The 19,489-nt window shown below is 37.9% G+C and overlaps 1 protein-coding gene across 1 annotated transcript in view; it reads left to right on the forward strand.

The window, feature by feature from the left end:
- The window catches only part of PGGT1B (protein geranylgeranyltransferase type I subunit beta), a 34,214-nt gene that overhangs the window by 11,269 nt on the left and 3,456 nt on the right, over nucleotides 1–19,489 (forward strand). The window contains 6 exon segments of the mRNA XM_088524562.1: nucleotides 1,116–1,183; nucleotides 7,960–8,111; nucleotides 10,618–10,750; nucleotides 16,314–16,359; nucleotides 18,624–18,808; nucleotides 19,108–19,216. Coding sequence (XP_088380688.1) covers nucleotides 1,116–1,183; nucleotides 7,960–8,111; nucleotides 10,618–10,750; nucleotides 16,314–16,359; nucleotides 18,624–18,808; nucleotides 19,108–19,216 — 693 coding nt within the window.

Raw genomic sequence — 19,489 nt, forward strand, 5'->3', positions numbered from 1 at the left:
AGATACTCTCTTTTCTCACTGTTGTTATAGCATATCAGCATCTAGTGTATGCTGAACTGGCCTTCATTACTCCTATTTTATATATATATGTGTATATATATATATGTGTGTATATATATATATATGGATATTTAAGAATAGTAGGATTAATATTTTTTTAGGATAAAAATAGAGTAGTGGGTATTGGTTTCTGTCTCTTTTTTTTTGTTAAATGATAGTTAATTCCATGGAGATTAGATCTAAAGGCTTGTCTGTTAGAAAAACCTATGTACTTTACTAGCTTTGAAGTCTTTGGGCTGATGCAAGGGTCTAAATTAGATGCTGCATATAAGTGCATTAGAGTTCTTCTACCTTTGAAAGCTGAGGAGTGAAGCAATTGAGCTTTTGCAGTGCAGAAGCAGACTTGAGTCTTCAAAACTTGTATTTAGTGCTAGACAGAATATGTTGCACACTTTAATGCATGCTCAGATACTGTGACACATTAAAAAAATCACATCTGAATCACTGGGAGAAATGTTTGATGTTCTTGTAGCTGTGTTTTGAATGGGAGAAGGGAATGGTTCTGTTAAAAATGTCATATCATTTCAACTATTTTATTCCAACAGTATCACCTTAAATTAGTACTGACTTAAAACAGCAGATAGTTGGTTTATCCTTGTACAAACTGCAAACTATCCTAAAACTTCTACTTAGGAACAAACAGTATTACTAGGCAGAAATTCAGAGGGGAAAAAAATCTGTTAATGCTGAGCATTTTTTCAGGGAAATAATCTTTCTCTCTTTCTTTTCTTACTCCCTTTCCTTTTTTTTTTTTTTTTTTTTTTTTTTTTAAGAACTGGGAGAAAAGGTTCTATGCTGATACGAACAACATATTTCCACCAAACAAAATAATCTCTTGTTTTGTCATTACACCGGGGTCCAGTTGGTTTGATTGTTTTTTTTTTTTCCTATCAGAACGATAACAATCTGAGGTAGGGAACATACTGAAAGGGATGTATGTGCAAACTCTGATTGTACTGTGTGTGGTGCTGAACACTTAGCTAGAGAATTGCAATTTATAATGAATGTTTCAGCAAAGCAAATCAGCTGACTTTTTATCTTTTTTCTTTCTCTAGGATCCAACTTGAATCGCTGTGGATTCAGAGGCTCTTCGTATTTAGGGATGCCGTTCAACCCATCCAAGGTTAGTTAAGTGTAATGAAGACCTGTCAGTTAGACAGTAAATGATCTTCTGTCTTCATGGTGTTAATTGCAGAGCTGTGGAAAACATGGGAGTCAGGGTTTTTGGTTCTGTTGATGCTGAAGTGCTCAGAAGGCTTTTATAGTGTGGTACTCTTAAAGTGGTCCTGCTTCTTGTACAGGGGACAGTGAAAGAAGAGGTGTTCAAATTGTGACTTATTTCAGTGAATTCTCCCCTGCTCTGATCTGTGACTGGGGAGAGGAAACTTCTTCAGCTCAGGAACTGTCTCTGGACATGGAAGAGAAGGACAGATTTGCTGTGTGTGAGGTGGTGGAGGGCCTGCTCTTCAGTACTCCTCTTACGTGTGATGAAACATGGGGTGTTTGATTGGACTTCGTGTTTCTTCAAACGTAGGCAAGGCCCTGCTCATCCCAGTGTGTGGTAGAAAGTGATAAGTGAGGTTGTTTTTCAGGCATGGAGCTGAGGTTCAGGAGAATTAAAGTCTGCACAGGAAAAGAGGATGTCCTTAGTGCTGGGGAGAAATGAGGTGAGCTAAGACTGCTAATTATGCAGGAGGTCTCATGTGGCTGGAAGAAATGGAGGCCAGTGTGCAACAGATGTTGTGAAAAAAAGTTAAAAAACTTTTGTGCTATGTTTGAGAATGAAAGCATCTATGTAGATGTAGGATGCGTAGATGAAACATCTCTCTGCAAGTATTTGACTTCTAGAGGAGACATAGCAATAAAAATTTACATACTTATTAATACTGGGATATAAAACTGAAAGCAAAGATGTCCATCTGATATGCGTGTGACTTTAGTTGACTCTAAAAGTGCTCGAACTAGCTTGTGTATGAGGATAGTCAGGAGCCTGTTTTGACCTCAGTCTTTCTCACTTTAACAGCACAGCCCTAGATTTCTAAGTATCTTGTGGAAATTTTAATCTGCACTAGAGTAACAACCACTTATTGCCCTGTTTTGCATAGCAAGTCAACCATGTATTCATAACAATAATATTCATAGTTGATAGATATGGAAAAAAAATTATGAAGGGGATTTTCTGCATCTCTGCACCAGGTGTGTTGCAGCAACATGTGACTGTCAAGGTAATCTGCCTCTTGGTTTGCTTTGGCTTTATCCATTCTTACGCTACATATGGTGTCTGCAGTGAGCTGCAACTGTAGTACTAAGATGAATTCATCATCTCTTTTAATTGGAATTAACCTCAGTGGAAGTCCTACCACCCACTGAGCTTGAAGGAAAGAAGGATAATGTTTGGCTAAAACGAAACCGAAATGTATTTGGAATCTCTACTGGTGACTTATCTGAATACTTTATTAAAAATAAAGCTTAGATGCAAAGAAGCAGGCCATTATTTCCCTATGGTCATTAAAAAAAAGATGAAAAATGGGTGTTACTCAGAAGGAAGCTAGTAGTTGTCTTTTTGATAACAATCACGTAAAGAAGTTGAGGGTGAAATACTATTATTGTGCTGTAACTGCAGTATAAGATAAATAAACATACGACATTACCAAAGCAAGGTAAAAAAAAAAAAAAAAACGTGTCAGGCATGCTTTTCCGAAAGTCTGGGTCCGTGCTGTGTGATGTTGTGCATTAAATCAGTATACACTTCTTGGCACGTACTTTTTAGCAACTTGTCCTCTTTGCATAAAGCTTGAAGAAAGAGTTTTGCATATAATTTTGAGATTTTTATAGAGCCCTTTTGTAAAGAAAAGTCTAAAAGAACTGAAAAACTTGACAGCCCTTCCCGTATTTTAATTTAACTCTCAAGTTCCACTATTGCATATTTCTAATATAAATGTTGCTTTTCAGGAAGTATGTGGCAACCCATCAGTGTCTCGTAACCTGTTAGCCAAAATGTAGACGGGACAAAGTCATGTGACCTGTGGAAATTACTTACAAAGTTGTTGTATCTGGAAAGCTATTCACTGGTGGATATCATTTTTATTCAAGTATCCTAATACCTTTTTATCGTGTCTGCGTTAAAGGGATCAGATCTGATTTGGTTTATGGACACACAAAGGTTTAGATATTGCCAGAGTTGCTGCCATAAAATATTTGGAAAAGACTCGAAGAAATTTTGAAATCTGCTCTTGATGACTTCGGGTTGTGTTTAATGTCTTGTTTTTGTTTTTGTTTTTTTAATCATGATTGAAAAGTGGTTGATTAAATCTGTATCTTTAAAAAAAAAACTGCCTATAAGCTTTGTGGATTTCTTTGGCAATTACTTATTCCATGCCGCTGCAGTGAATTCATTTTTTGATCTTGAGAAAATGCCATACTGGAGCTAGCCAAATCTCTTCTGTCACTAGGAATACTTGGGAATAATAGGAAATAAAAAACAAATCAAAGTGAGATGTTAGACCCTTGTAACTCTACTAAATGTTGCCAGGCTATCTCACTTGTTCTCTCCTGCCTTTATGACTGTCATGCTTTTAGTACTTTCCGTGGTGCCTGTGCAGATCTTTGGGGTGGTTGCAAAAATGTTGCAAAAACAGATCACCTTGACCCCTCTTCTCACAGCCTTAACAAGTATTAATAGACTTAACTGTACATGAAGACTAAGAGTGCTACTTTTACCGGTGTCCTCTCAAATCTGAAAACTACTGTTTTTAGAAGTTACTCCAGGTTCTGTGATCTCTAAGGTTTAGTGTTACTAGAGTTTAAACTGGCTTTTGAAATTTGGGGTTGCATGTGTCCTTACTGTTCAGATAGGAGTATGTCTTTTGAATCTCTTTAACTGTTACGCAGCAGTTTTAGGGGCTAGATTGAAAGCTAGTGCCTTGCACTTTCTTAGAAAGAATGCTGCCAGTAACATGTTTTTGCTCAGAAAAATAAAAATCTGTTTTGTATTCTCGGTGAACACTGTATTCTCTCAAGCATGACACAATCCACGTTTGTAACACAGGTATGGGTGAGAAGACAGCTTTTTGAAAATCCGACTCTGCAGAGCAATACGCTTGGTAGTACCTTTTAGTGTTTTGAAAAGTTATGCCCCCTTAGAGTTAAGGAATTTAAGGAAGGCTCAGGCTCAGGTGGCAGCTGTCATGGATCCCCACATAAAACTGTGAGGACTGTTTGTCTCCATTGCTGAAAGCCGAGGTAATCTGCTTCCTGCATGTCCTAAAAGCAGTGGTTATCACTAGAGAGGCATGTGGGACCTGGTAGTATGGCAGCGGCCAGGGTTCTCGGGGTGTGTGTGCACCAGTGTTTGGTTCCTCTGAGCACAGCACTGGTTACCTGCATCCCCTTCACGTGCTCATGGTACTGGCACCGGCCTCCTTGGAAGAGCTGGAGCTGTGGGTGCAGCAGTGCGCACCTGTCACCCTGTACTTGGAGAAGTAGCTTCTGTCCTTCCTAAAAATCACCTCATTTTGGTTGGTGCCTCCGTGCCCTTGGCCCATGAAGGACTCTCGCCACTTGAGATGATGTCAGCAAGGACTTTTTTATGCCTGGCCTGACGGTTTGATTAGTTGTTGCTGCTGCGCTTTCTGCTTCATAGGCACTGCAGAGCTTAGCTAAAAGTAGGCTTTATTCCTAGCACAGAATTTAAGAAAAGTCTTTTAACCAAGCCTGAAGGTGCCCACTAAAAATCAGTTCCTTTGACTCTGGTGTCTTTGATAATTTCAGAGCAGACTTTTGCTCAGAGTCTACATAGTAGAAGCATTTTAACAACAGGTTTTACTTTTAAATAGACATAATGCTTAAACACCCTTGATATACAGCATAAATAGAGAAACTTAAAAGTCAGGAGTCTTGTAGCTCTAGTATTTGTCTTTCATTTGATCTCCATTTAGCAGGGAGGAAAAAAGCATAGCACTTGTACTATGAAACATCTCTTTATGGGGCAAAGATTCTATTTCAGTACCCAACATTAATCGTACCTTGAACACTCGCCTCTGTGGTATCAAAGGTGAAAAAGTAGAATTTTTCAGTTTGAATGTAGCTTATGTCTAGGCATACTTGAAGGGGAAATTTTGTTTGAGATTTGATGCTGTTTGCTTTTTTGGTTGGGTTGGGGCTGGATTTGGGATTTGTTGGGTGGGTTTTGGCTTTTTCTTAGTTGTTGTTTGGTGGAAGGATGGAGAGGGAGAAGGGGGAGGTATAAGGCCTATGCCGGAGATAGTGGTTGGAGCTTCTGAGAAGGGTTTATCTTTGCAGATTTGAAATCTAATGGTTCATTTAAAGGGAAAAAAAAAAAAGAGTCCTTCAGGTGCATATGGGCATTTTTTTCTGTGCTTTGATAAATGAAAGGAATCTTGCTAGACAGTTTTGAAAAATATTTTAAATTCTAAAAGCATAATCTAGCCCAATACCAGAGAATAAATATATGTGATGAGGCCATAGGCTAGCAATGCGTATCATGAAAGGCTTCCTCGTATCCACACTGATTTTGGAAGTGCTGGCAGATACCTTACCAAACGTCTGAGACTTGTTACCTTTTTCTTCTGTAATGATATATTTGGGGATCACTATTTAGTTATGTGCCCTAATAGTCCTTACTGTGTTACCTAACTGTGCGTGGTGTTTGAGGATGGAGGCAGGAGATTGCGCAGATGATTTGGCTGTGAACGCCCTGATCATACGTGCAGCCAACACTTATTTTCGCACCAAGAAGGCGTAATTTGTGCTCTTTGCTGAAACTACCCAACTTGCAAATTTTATACACCCCTGGGATTGCTGAAATCCTGTGTTTGGGAAAGCAGTGTCACTTCTACTGCCCATACATATGATGGAAATGATGAAATGTGTACACTGTCTAGCTGTTGTAGTGAGTGGTACTATGTTTTTTGTTTGTTTGTTTTCTTGGGGAGCAGGGATCCTTTTGTGCTGTCAGCATGAACGTTATACAAGCTTCCAGTGCGTTTCATGTAAACTGTATTTACTACAGCAAGTGGTAGTGTAATAGACATACTGAAAAATTCACTAAAAATAAAGATCCAGTTATTTTAATGTATTTATAGGCTACCAGAACTTTACAGGCAGTATTGATTGATGTGTGTATACAAGAATACAATTTAAAAAAAAAGGTGAAGCAGAAATTTTGAACCTTGTGTTGAAACTCTGTGAAAAAATTGCCACTTAAAGGAGACTTTTCGAGAATTACAGATGATTTAGAAAATTTCCTGAATTATCCAAGTATGTTTGAGCAGTTAAGACATTTGCGTAAGATTTCTATAATCACTGGTTTTTAAAAGTTAAATTTGCATATTGTTAGAGTAGATCTGATTTGCTTAGTAAATATAATCTTCCTCTGGAAATAATGTTTTCACAATTAAAGTCGAACTGTTTCACTGTAGCTATTACTGTTCCATTATTCCTGATGCCAATACTGATTTGAAGAGGGCCTTAACAACATCCCTGCGAGTGTGTAAGCGGAGCGCTGGTTTGCAATTAACATTGATTTGCAGGCTCCAGCACTTCCAGGGTGCACGAGCACTGCAGGGAGGCACCTCCTCCACTTCCCGCTGACCCGTGCCTGGTTCGTGCAACACGGGGAGGCTGGGTGGGCCTCCACGCCAGCTTTGTGCCACACTTCCCGACCACGGAGACCCCGGAGCAGGGCCGGGATGGGGTGGGAATTGAGTGGGGCAGCACTAGCTGCGCAGCTGCCGTGTTCCCAGCACCACAGCAGCGACTCTGGTGCTGCTGCTGCCGCCGCCCTCCTCCTGCTGCATTTGGCTCCCCATGGGGAGGAACAGGTTCCTTGCTGCCTAGTGGGTGATGGGTGCTTTTCCCCTAGCTTCTTATTTGAAATAAAGCTCTCTGGTTGAGAAAACGGCACGGTTTGGCCAGAAGGATACCATGTTCCAATAACATAATCTCATTAAACTTATTTTTATACTGCTTTTTGCATTGTTTTTTATGAGTTGCAAAATAAAAATTGCAGTTAGCACAATGAGTCTCTAAAATGAGTCTCAGAAACTCATTTGTCCCTGTTGCACCGTCCAGAATCCTCTTTTATCAAAATAAATAAATAAATAAACAGAAAACACTTTCAGTTGTTCCAAATTTACCAAAATGATCCATCCTAAGTAGCAGGAGTCATCTTGTTAAATGTGTTATATATGGTGGCAGTGTGCAGGACGTACCTGAAAAATACGACAACAACAACAAAATTAATTCAGTACATACCTGTCATCTCTCTGTCTCATGATCTGTACCGTGCGGCATTTCAGCATTTGACTCTCCTTTAGCTTTTTATATGTAACTACTCTGTGTAAGCCCTGATCATTGCTTTTTAATAGAGCTGAAAGTGGAGGGGGAGGTTAACTTGCTTTCCCTTCAGTGGACAGAGAGATTACTAATAATCTGTCTGATGCTTTTGTACTTGTCGATAATTAGGTTCTGAAATCTTTGCAGAAGGAACCTCTAGAGGTCTGGCTGCCTAGCAGAAACCTCATCCTGCTGCCAGGAAGCTAAAGCCCAGGAGGAGTGTGTCAGCATAAACTTAGCTACAGTTGAGCGCATCTTGACTTTTTTTCTTTTTTCTTTTTTATTGGCTAACTCTTGCATAAATATCAGTGTTGGTACAGTCTTGTTCCAAAACTTGCTGGTTACAAGGATATCGGAACTGCACAGTAAGTTGATTTCATTGAGGGAAGTTTAATGAAGTGCCGTCAGTTTAACAATTTGTGGAGAGAAATGAACTTTGCTTAACTCTCAACTGCTTAACTTAAAGATTTTTTTTTTTTTTCTAAATGAGTATTTGACTGTGGTATAAGGTTTTACATTATTCCTTTGTTTTTTTTTTTTTAGGGTCCTGGTATATCTCATCCCTATGACAGTGGACATATAGCAATGACTTACACAGGTCTATCATGTCTGGTTATCCTTGGAGATGATTTAAGCCGAGTAAATAAAGATGCCTTGTTGGAAGGACTGAGAGCTTTGCAGCTGGAGGATGGAAGGTAAATTATATTTTATATTTTACATCCCTCTGGAAGGTTGATGAAAAACCTAAGCGTGGAATGAAACACAGTGCACATGTTTTTATGAAAATAGTGGAGTACTGTTTTCTTTCTATTCCGTGGAGATCAGCCATGGAACACATGCCACTTCACAGGTGCCAAACAGCACCTTGTGTCCAGATTTGCTTTCTTACTGGACAGTGTTTGTTTGCTTACAGTTCTAGATACACACTATGGGAAAGTTCATGTTTTGGCTTAGGTCTTGGGGGTAGTTTTGTTGTTGCTGTATTCTTCAAATAAGTGAGATTTGCTATGTTCTTGTTGTCTGGTTGGCAAAGCCCAGGTGCACTGTTAAGGTGATGTTTGCTGTGCTTTGTGGGAGCGTGAGCTTTCGTTTCGAGACATTCAGGGCATTAATATAGCAGGATGAATTAGCCTATTTACAGCTTATAATAGAAGTATAATGATGTTAAGATTCATGGTGCCTTTCATCCTTTTTGCATGCATATTTTTTGAAAATGCCACGTTTTCTCCTTGATCTTTTTCTGTTTGATTTTGATGTAGGCTGGACCTGGTAGTTAATGAAATTGCTGGTAGGTCACATGACATGTCTGTATAGTTAGATTTTACTGAATACCGATTTTGAAAAAATAAATTAAAAAATGTATAATTATAGAAATGTTATTCCTGAAGGAATTCTATTCACTTAATAATTAAATTGCTCTCTCTCTCCATTTACTAACTGTGAAAGCTAGTAAATTGAAAGCTGTTTTTGCCGGGGAGGGAAGCAAAGAGATCCAAAAGACTTATATCACTACCTAGAAAACTTCTATAATGAAAACTTTTTTGTTGCTGTTAGGGAATATTCCTTTCAAAATGCAGTGTTACATTTGAAACAATAACTATGACCTCGAGAATAATGTACAATTTTCTCTTATGTATAGCCACAGAATGACCGTAATGGGCCAAGTTCTGATGTATGTGTACACATTTGTGTTAGGATATTTGTAGGTATGCCTGAGTTCAGATGCATCTTCAAGGACATAGGGGTGTCTGCACTGCTGCCGCCTCCATTCCTGTTGCTTGCTGAGCCTTTTCTGTTGTTGCAGGATATGCAGAGCAGGGACTGAGGAAAAGATGTGGCAAATCCACTAGTATCTTTAAGCGATGGCTTAAAGATGGATGCAGGTTAACTGCATCATGTATGGTTTTAATGTAGTGGCTGCCTAAAGAACAGGATTAAGTGTAAGGTGCTGAAGAGTGCTAGCTGTCACCCAAAGGAAGGGATGATGCCTTGCCTTTTTCTGGGGTAGGACTGTTGCTTGGGCATGAGTCAGCTCCTACTACGATGGGCACTTTGATACCTATGGAAAGAGCTTCTACTGCCTGACATCTTGCCTTGGTGGGAAGAGTCAGTAAATTGAATAAAGGAGAGGAAAATTCCTTGGGATAACCATAGCATAAGTATGCTATGTTTAGTTTTTGTTTCTTCATCCATGTATTCTATTAACCAAGAGAAAAAAAAAACACTTATTGTCTCTTAAAGAGTTATGAATAAATGCGTGTGTGTGCATTTTTGTTTTTTTCTGGGCTTAATGTGATCTGAAGTGTCAGGTCCGTTGTTGCCAAAGGATAAGATGAAATTGGGAAGCCACATTCCTGGCATATCTAAAGGAGTGTCCTGATTCCCCTTAAGGTCCTTTGCTATATCCAAAGAGTAACAGAGTAGAGATCCTTCTGGAGTAGAGATCTGACAGGAGGACTCCACAAAATGTTCTGTTTTGCTAACTTTTTTCAAATATTTGATTAAGAAAAAAGTATTCTATCTAGCTATTTGAACTAAGTGGGGGCTTACCACGAAGCAAATCATAACATCACTCCTCTTTTTAAGGATTTCTTAAAGAAGGCAAGTTCGTATCTAATCTAGATGCACAATTTTAGAATGTTCTCGGAGTTTGGAAGGAATTCAGCTGTTAGAAGCCAAAAACTAGATTGGAAGTGTTTTTCCTTTTTTTTTTAAATTAGAAATGATAATGATAGTTATATTTATACATACATGGGAATCTGATCCTGAAGGGAGTCAGAATAGCAATATGAGTTATGAAGATTTCTGGAGTAACAAAGAATTTGGCTAAGAATAGTAGATGATTATAGTGGTAACTCATACTTCAGCGTTTGTGATGATAGGTGAATGAATATACACATCAGCATCTTTGGATAAATACAGACCAGCATCATGACATTGCCAGAAAGAAAGAGTACCCAAGTCCCTAAATATTCATAGTTCTATTAATTTTGCTTGGCTTGGTTAGGATTACATGTTCTGAAAAGAAAATCTGTTGCAGAATTGGGTTACATTCATAGTGCTGCTTCTCTGAATGCTATAACTACAATTACAATTATATATATATACATACTATATATGCACACAATATATAAATACAATTCCTGAAATGTTCCTTGTATTTTCTAGTGTAAAGTATAATGAGAAAAACCTTTCTTTCAGTTTCTGTGCTGTGCTGGAAGGAAGCGAGAATGATATGAGATTTGTGTACTGTGCTTCCTGCATCTGCTACATGCTCGATAACTGGTCAGGCATGGATACAAAGAAAGCAATAGACTACATCAGAAGAAGTATGGTGAGTTATTCTCAGAAATTTATTCCTTAAAACATTTGAAATGTAATTGCTTTATTTCTTCACTATCACCATGCATCCAAATTGATTTTTTTTTGTTTTCCTCTTTTAGTGAGTTGAATAGGAAAACATGCATTTTTCCATTTATATTTTCACCACAATGTGTGCACTAGCAACATAACTGTAGTTTTATTTTAGGTTCATTGAAGGTTAAATCTGATATTTCTTCTTTAAAACTCAATTTAAAATTGAAAGCCATATTTTAAACAGAGATCTGAAATTCTTACAATTTGAAAAATGCATAAATAAAACATTACATTAATAAATCCTCAGATTTCAAATTAGCTGTAGTGCTGCTTTTTGAATGATTTACAGAATCAAGGGGAGAGTAATTATTGAGATTAGTTCAAACTTAATAACCCTAACCCTAAATCATGCACTTCATTAATTATTTATTAGGTATTTCTAATTAAAAAAAAAAAAGTGTAGCTATTTCTTTTTGTGTGTGCACTGCTTTGTTTTTTTGGCAGAGCTAAATGTTTTTTTTTCATTTCAGCTTGGGCAAGTAGTAGGCATAAATAGAGCATATACTTAACCTGAACCAATTCATTCCTATGATGGGAGGTTGCAGATTCAGAGAAGGTAAAAAAAAAAATAGTGTTAGACTACCAAACCTTAAAAAGACATAAGGTGAAACTTTCAAAGACATTTGGCTTTGAAGGATATGTGCAAGTGCTGAAATTCAGCAATTCAGTATGTGCAGTCATTTTATTCAGCTTACTTTTCAAGTTTGTTTAAATGTGAAGATGATGCTGTACTTAATAAAAAGTATATCCAGCACACTTTCGGTATTTTAGCTAATGAATAAATGTGTTTGTGAACTACTGCATTTGTTAATTAAATGAGTTTCATTTTCAAAGATTAATACAAATTATGAGTAGAGTAGGTTTGAAAACTGCAACTGCTTAACATGACTAGAGGTAATAGTAAACTTTTCTGGTCCACAGGAGGGAAGGAAAAAAAAAAAAAAAAACTGCAGAGAGCTCTGCAGTTCCCTTCCCCGCTGTGCCCGGGGGAGCGGGCAGTACCCCCTAGCTGGGCTCCATGTCGCGGCGAGGCACTTTCCCTGCTGGCTCCTCCTGCTGTCTCCTGCGACGTGTGCGGAGCTGCAGACCCTCCCTTTGCACTGATCGCGTCGGGGGGCTTCCTGCTCCTGCGTTGCTCCTCTGATCCTTGCTGGGCCTTTGTTTAGCAAGATTAGCCTTTAATCAGATAGCTTAACCAAAGAAAAGCCCAGCAATTTCTCTATTCTCTATTAAAGAAGAATAGAGAGCAAAACCAAAGAATGAAGCCCTCACAGTAGTCTTGTATACTTCACAGCCACAGAGAGTTCCATTTTCTGCTCTGAGTGTGGTGCACATCCCAGGTGATACAATAAAACTGGGACAAATGCAAAGAAAGTTGAGTTGAATGGCCAGAGGTACAAAGGAGCTTGTGTAAAAGGAGTTTTTTTAGTACCAGGACTCTTCATTCTGGAAATGAGATGATAAGGCAGAGGGTGACAGAATTCTCTAAAGTAATAAGTAGCACCAGAAAGATTAGGTGAGCAGAAAGCAAATGTCTTTTTCAAGACAAAGACCAGAAAACATCATATAAGGATGTAGAGCAGACAAGTAGATACTTTTGAAAGTTTGGAGCTGTTAAATTGTACTGCAGAATTATTGCCTACCATGTACCTGAATTAAATTTGTGGTTTGCTTTTGGAGCTTTGGAACCTGCCTTTCCTATGTTCCTAGTAGGAAAATTGACATGCACAACTTTTTTTTTTTTTAATATAGTAATAATAATAATATTAATAATAATAAATGAAGCCTGAACAGAAAAGACCTCATGGGAAGGCAGAGGTTAGTGCTTTAGTTTAGTGATGAAGTCAGATTATTGTTTGGGCCTTGTCTAAGTCTGTCACTGAGGAGTCACTGCTTCTGGCTAGCTGAGAGAGGAACCCAAAGAAGTTTGTTAGGCAGTGAGCTGCAGGCCCCTTAGATGAGCTGATGTGTGACAAGGGATGTTAGGTCTTTGTCCAGGTTTACTGAAAAATTGGGGGCTGACCAGTGTACACAGTGAGACTCTCTTTTCCAAAGCACCTGTGACCGCACTGCAGAGGTGGTGTGCGCACATGCAGCGCTTGTGTCTGCGTTTTACGGCCCTGCAGATGCTTGGCAAGATCATTGCTTTCACATGCTGAGTGGGTTGCAAGGCTCCTTGCGGCCTGTGCCCACAGTCTTTGCACACTGTCTGGTCAAAGTCTGTGATTCAAAGGTGTGTACAAGGAGGTCTCAGATGTATGGTAGCCTTCTGTGAAAATTGTTTCACTGCAGCTGTCATTCCTTCCTCTCACTTGTCTCTTTTCCTGCCAATGACCGCTTTTCAATTCAGTTATCTATTGTATGAGCCAAGAGCTGCTGTGTATTTCTTAAATATAATACCCATAATGGTTCTGTTCAGTGAAGTGGGGGATCCATGAATGTTAACCTGACTGCTTAAGATTTTCTAGACAGCACTAAAACACGAGTATTTTATATTTCAAAGTAAAATTAATCCGTGCCTATTTGATTTATTTATCTTGTGTGATCATGCACTCAGTGTTGTTGCAGATTTTCTTGCAAATGTCTGTTCCTGCTTTTTTATCATGTGGTCTTTTTCTGGTACATCCGTTAATTATAAAGCAAAACAGATTGCATCGTTCGGTGGAAAGATGCTGTAACATAAGGATGTGATTTTTATCTTACCGTCTTAGGTCATCACTTGCACATAGATGAAGCTCACTTAAATATCTCTGTACAAGTCATAGATTACAAACTTTTTTCAGCCATGCAGATCAATGTACAAACGAATTGCAAATAATTCGAATGGGAAGTAACTAAACATAATCCTTGTAATAGGCTTCTGAATTTCTGGTTTATTCTTTGTAGTATATTCTCTTTAGTGATGCCATATCCAAATCTGACAGATTTAACTTTGCTAAAAATGAAATAGTGAAGGTTTTTGTGTAGCTCATCACATGAAAAACAGTGGAAGATTGAAACATGAAATAGTTGTGTTTCTTGCTCTGGTATTAAATATATGAAGAATAATTGTGTCTTCATACAGAACAGGATGATGATGGCCTTCTACTAGACTAAAAAGTATTTAAAAATTCCAGATAATTTTTTGGCCAGTGGAATTGGCAAATTCTGATCACCTAGTTTTTATGGATATAAGCCTCTGTCTCATTTACTTTTCACATTCAGAAATCGGGGTATATCACTAATTAAAAATGAATGGACACTAAAATGCAGGAATTTAGTATGACCTCAGCAAACATAGATTCTAAATAGTTTTTTTTGCCAACATAAGTGGTTCTGCCACAAATCTGTTTTCAGGTAGAGGTGTTGCAATAATTTAAATTATAGCAAATTTATTTGCTATACTCCTAGCCTTTATTTAAATAAAGGCACCTGGTTTTTCTAGTATAGTGCCGAGTCTTCAGGAAGTGTAAGTATGTCATTTGGGTGGTAATGAAGCTGGTTGTGAAACTTTCAGAGAGCGGGTTTGGAATGCGTAGAGTGCGTCCAACTGGGTTTGCACATTTCCTAAGGATAGTGTTTGATTATGCAGTTTTCATGCTTTGGTAACCTAGAGCTGCTTTGCATGGAATTTCTTGGGCCTTTTCAAAAAAAGGCAAAGAAGCAAAAATATATCCCTGGTTCTTTAATGCACACGCATCCGCAAAGAGCGGCTGCTGCCTGTGAATAAATAGGCACCAGTCAGCCAGAGGTCAACTGCTGTCTATTAAAATTTCAAGCTAATTGTAAATCCCAATGCAGTAAACTGCCTGGGATGCACACGTACCAGCTTTTCTCCATAACTAATTACTTTGCCATACCAAAAGCAAACCACCTCCCCTTACAATTACCAATTGTAAAGTTAATTAGCTTTGCCAGCGTAGCTTTGCTAATCAGCTTGCCCTAGCTTAGTAGATAATGGGCCCGGAGCAGTGTGGCAGCAGACGCAGATTGTGCTCCTAAAAGGCACGGCAAGGAGTTAAAAGAAACCTTACACTGTATGTTTTAAACATTCAAATGTTCTTAGTGATTAATTAAAATTGACTGCTTTCAAGTTTTAAAAAGATCATGCTGTGCTTGAAGTCTGTGTATCAGATGTTTGTTCTTTTCAGATACTTAGTCTTGTAGTAGCACCTCAAGAATGGAGGATGTAGTTTTAATGTGCTTAGCCACTGTCTGCTTCTCTTCCCTCTTTTTCCTTAACATCCGTGTTGGGGTTTGTTGTTGTTTTAATCCGCAAAGTCGTTCTCATGACTTTGCTAAAGACATGCTAACTGCAGTAACCATTCTTTAGTTAGGGCTATAGGAATTACCAGTGATCTGTCTGCTTAGCTAACAGGTGTCCTGTTAGCAACTACTAAATTGTTTGAACAAAACATGAGATATTCATAGCCAAGAGTTGGTGAAAAATAAAACTGGCTTTCTTGCTGTCTAAGCAGAACATGAACCAGTCAGTATTTGAACTGAAATACAGAAGTGGTATGATCTATGTAATTTGACTTGGAAAGCCACGTAAAAAAGCATTGAATTATATTAAACAGTTTGGTGTTTGTCCAGTGATAATTAATTCTATTGACTATTATGCAGTCTCTGAACGCTTCTAAATTAAACAGTTTCCATTTTATGAATAATTTACTCTGTTCTCTTGTTTCTTACCATGCAAAACGATTTAATGAATTTGTGGAGAAGAGAGGTTGTTATTTCTACATTTGCAATATCATCTGCTCTTAGATTGCTTGCAACAGACCTGCACTGTAATACTTTGAAACTTTCTGAGAGGGAAGCTGCTTCTTTTTCTTTTACTTAACAAAGCATTTTTTTTCAGAATTTTAGAAGTAACTACTTCAACAGCTGTATTTTATAGGGCAGTTTAAATTCATGTCAAATAGTATGCTTCAGTATGTTATTGCTTCTGACTTTCTCCTCCGCACACTAGCAGTAGTCTTCAATTTCAAAAGCCTCATGTTCTTTCTCCAGGCTAAAGCATTTCTTTTGCCTTGGCCTTTTTCAGACACTAACATCTTACATTTTGCCTTCTTGCATGTTAACCAGCTTTTGGATTAGAGACAAATTTCGTTTATATATTTCAGTTTTGTTTGGAAATATATATCCATTTTCCCCTTTCAGAAGGGAAAAGTCCTGTATTTGTTAATGGTTACCTGAATCACTTGCTTTCCTTTTGGCAAATGTTTACCTAGTTCCAGACTTTTAACATACATTACAGCTAAAATGAACTCTGTGTTCTTTAGTCAAAGAAAAATATTTAAAGCTGCCTGTATTGAAACAATGTTAATTTTGCTAACAGGTCAATTTTATGCCTACAACTTTGAGGCATATGTGCAAAATCTAACTAAATTAATGTGGTAAAATGGTCTGATGGTAATTTTGCTAATAAACTGAGAAATTGTATTATCAACAGAAGTGATTTAGGTCTAAAGTAACTTTTTTTTTTCCCTCCCAAGTCCTACGATAATGGCCTGGCACAAGGAGCTGGACTGGAATCTCATGGTAAGAACATCAAAATGTTCTTCACTCCTTTTTAAGGCTGGGGTGAAGTGAGAACAGCTGTAGACAGTTCAGTGCATGTCGTGTTTTTCCTTCTTTTATGGCTGTAAGGAAGTGGGCTGAAGAGGAACAACTCCAAAACATGCCTCAGAATGTGTCCTCTCCCTCGGTTCCAGTTTAGTACCAGACCAGATGGGCTCTTAAGAATACATCAGCTCCATTTTCCCTACCTCACGAATGTTTTACTGAAAGGTGTTGGCTCTGGTTCTCATCTGTTGCAGACAGAGCAACCTATTTCTGCATGTACCATTGAAGCTCTGTGAATTTACTTGCAACAGGTCTTGTGCAGGGCACTTGATAATTTCCAGTTTCAGCCACTATCAGTAAAACTTAGAAACATTTCCTCTGGGTTAAAGCCCCCAGCTGGGGCTCAAATCTTGAAGCTGACATTAATTTTGTCAAACAGATAGAAAACATCAGGATCAGAATTCCCCAGAGACTGATTTTTAAGCAAAGTGTTTTTCTCTGCAGTGAGGTAATTAGCCTTTTCCTTGCTGAGGAACTATTGAGTCATATAACTGATATTAAATCTATCAAATGGCTGCTACCTTTATTGTTAATAATGAACTTTTATATTATTCCAAATATATTTTTTTCTTAGAGTTTGGGCAATGGTTTTCACTTAAATTATTCCCTTGCATATTTAAAAAAGTAGTTAACTACATTACTCCAGAATGCTAGAGATAATGAATATCTTTACTTCAGTATTTGTCCTGCCTTTCGTCATCACGGTGAGAAGTAATCTTAGAGAACATGGTACCTCCTAGCTCCCAGGAAATAGGCCAATAGTGCATCCAGGGACCCCAGTCTTGAGTCAACAGCTTGTTCTTTCCTGGACTATAATTAGGCAGTTACAGGTAGTGGAATGAGCTTTGGTTGGTTTTAAAAGATTATGAAAATGATATGCAGACTACGAGACTTTCTCTTCTGATTCCCATAACTGTGGTTTCCTTGACATAAAAACAACACAATCCTTGTAAGTGTAACTTGTGTTTTTTTACTGCTGTGGGAGTCCTGCTTTCTTCATAGCATTGACAATGTCTTGATTTTTTCTGCCTTTGTTTTTGTTCATCAGACACCTACTAAAACATCATTAGCAATTATCTTTGCAAAGAAGTCATTTCAAGAACATGGTTAGCAGTCGGGTTCATTGCAATATTGCACATGAAAAGAAGAGAAAGTTAAACACAAATTTTTTGGCGGAGACCTAATTTTTTATTGAAGTACTAATTTTTTGGTGGAGGACAGGTTAAGAAAGTGTTGATGCACATGCTGTTGTGAAAGTTAAAGAAGAATATGCAACTACCAAAAAAAAAAAAAAAAAAAAACTCACTAAGTCTCAAAGTGTCCCCAGCCTTTATTTCTGCAATGGCTTTGATGTGCTGTGGGGGTCACTGAACCAACGGGAAGACAAAATTTGCTTGTTAAGACAAAAATAGCATTGCTGAAGCAGTTGATCTGCCCCTTTATATAGCAGTACTAACCATCCTAAAATAAGTATTGGAACATAGCATGGGAGAATAAAACAAAAATGGCTGGAATTAGTATTTTGCATCAAGCAAAACTGGAGCAATTTTTCAGTAATTCCAGGTAGTAATGGGAAGGAAAACAAAGACTTGACTAAGTTTCTGTAGGAAGAGGTGAGTTGGCAGGCTTTTCCTTGCAAATTTTCTTCCTTTAACTTTATGACCCCCAGTGATACATGGGGAAAGGCATATCACATTTTAACTAAAAGCTTTTCTGTATATTTTTCTTCCCTGGAGGGCTGTGTCTGAGACTGCCTTTGGCATCTCTTTTTCAGTCTGAGTGCTGGTTTCCCATTAATTTTCCTAGATGAGTTGCATATGAAGAAATGTCTTCTGCTGCGTTATCATTTGCCCATTCCTGAGCTGCTGCGTGATGTGAATGGGGCAGCACCCAGAGGCCCTCCAGCTTTAAGAAAATGAATTCAGACTCCTTTGTGCAAGAGTGTTTTTCTTTTTTTTTTTTCTTTTTTTTTTCCTTTTTTTCTTTTTCCCTTTGATGTCTATGTACTGAGCTGAAATGTGTTTTATTTGTTTGTATTTTAGACTTATCACTTCTCTGCTCGTTTAGAAATCCACTGATTTAATCATTATTATCCTAGTTAAATTCTAATTGGGATCATGCAGGCTGCAGTGAAAATCTGGCCATTTTAAAACATTGTATAAACAACTGTTTCCTTATAGGTGGCTCTACGTTTTGTGGTATTGCATCACTATATTTGATGGGCAAATTGGAGGAAGTTTTTTCAGAAAAAGAACTGGACAGAATAAGAAGATGGTGTATCATGAGACAGCAGAATGGCTACCATGGGCGACCCAACAAACCTGTAGACACCTGCTATTCCTTTTGGGTGGGAGCAACTTTGAAGGTAATGTACAGAAAAGCCTTAGGATGTGACTTATTTGGATTTCTTAACCATCTTGTCTATTCTTTACCTGACGCAGTTGTATATTTCATGCAGATACATGAATCTGGTGCATAGATGTCTCTCAACTTGCAAAAATGCAAGGAAGTTTGCTAGACTACTAGAAATTTACCAGTGCCTCACTTATATATGTAAATATGTACTAAATTTTACTATAAAATAAACATACAAAAGTTCAGTATATTACTGTAACTCCATATAAAAGTTTGGTATATTGCTTTAACATCATGCCATCTTTTCAGCTCTTGAACATATTCCAGTATACAAATTTTGAGAAAAATAGAAATTACATCCTGTCAACTCAAGATCGCCTTGTTGGTGGATTTGCCAAATGGCCAGATAGCCATCCAGGTAAATTTACTTTGCTATTTATCAGTGTATTCTAAACTAAAAATGTATTCCAGGAGCCAAATATCTGAGAAATGTGAAAATGGGGCATGTTTTCTTCTTCTTTTTCTCCAGTAATCAAAATAATAATAAAAAAAAACCCTCAAAAATATATTTTGACCAAGATTGTCATGATTTAAAAGGAAAGAAGGGGATATAGCTTTTACTTGCTTAGTATCAGAGCAAGCAAGCCACTCTTGTTTAGACTAAGTCTATCACTGTCTCCTAAGAGCTGGA

Source organism: Tinamus guttatus, unplaced genomic scaffold, assembly GCF_059628265.1.
Source record: "Tinamus guttatus ecotype Peru unplaced genomic scaffold, ASM5962826v1 Tinamus_guttatus_pri_ptg000022l, whole genome shotgun sequence".
Classification (NCBI taxonomy): domain Eukaryota; kingdom Metazoa; phylum Chordata; class Aves; order Tinamiformes; family Tinamidae; genus Tinamus; species Tinamus guttatus.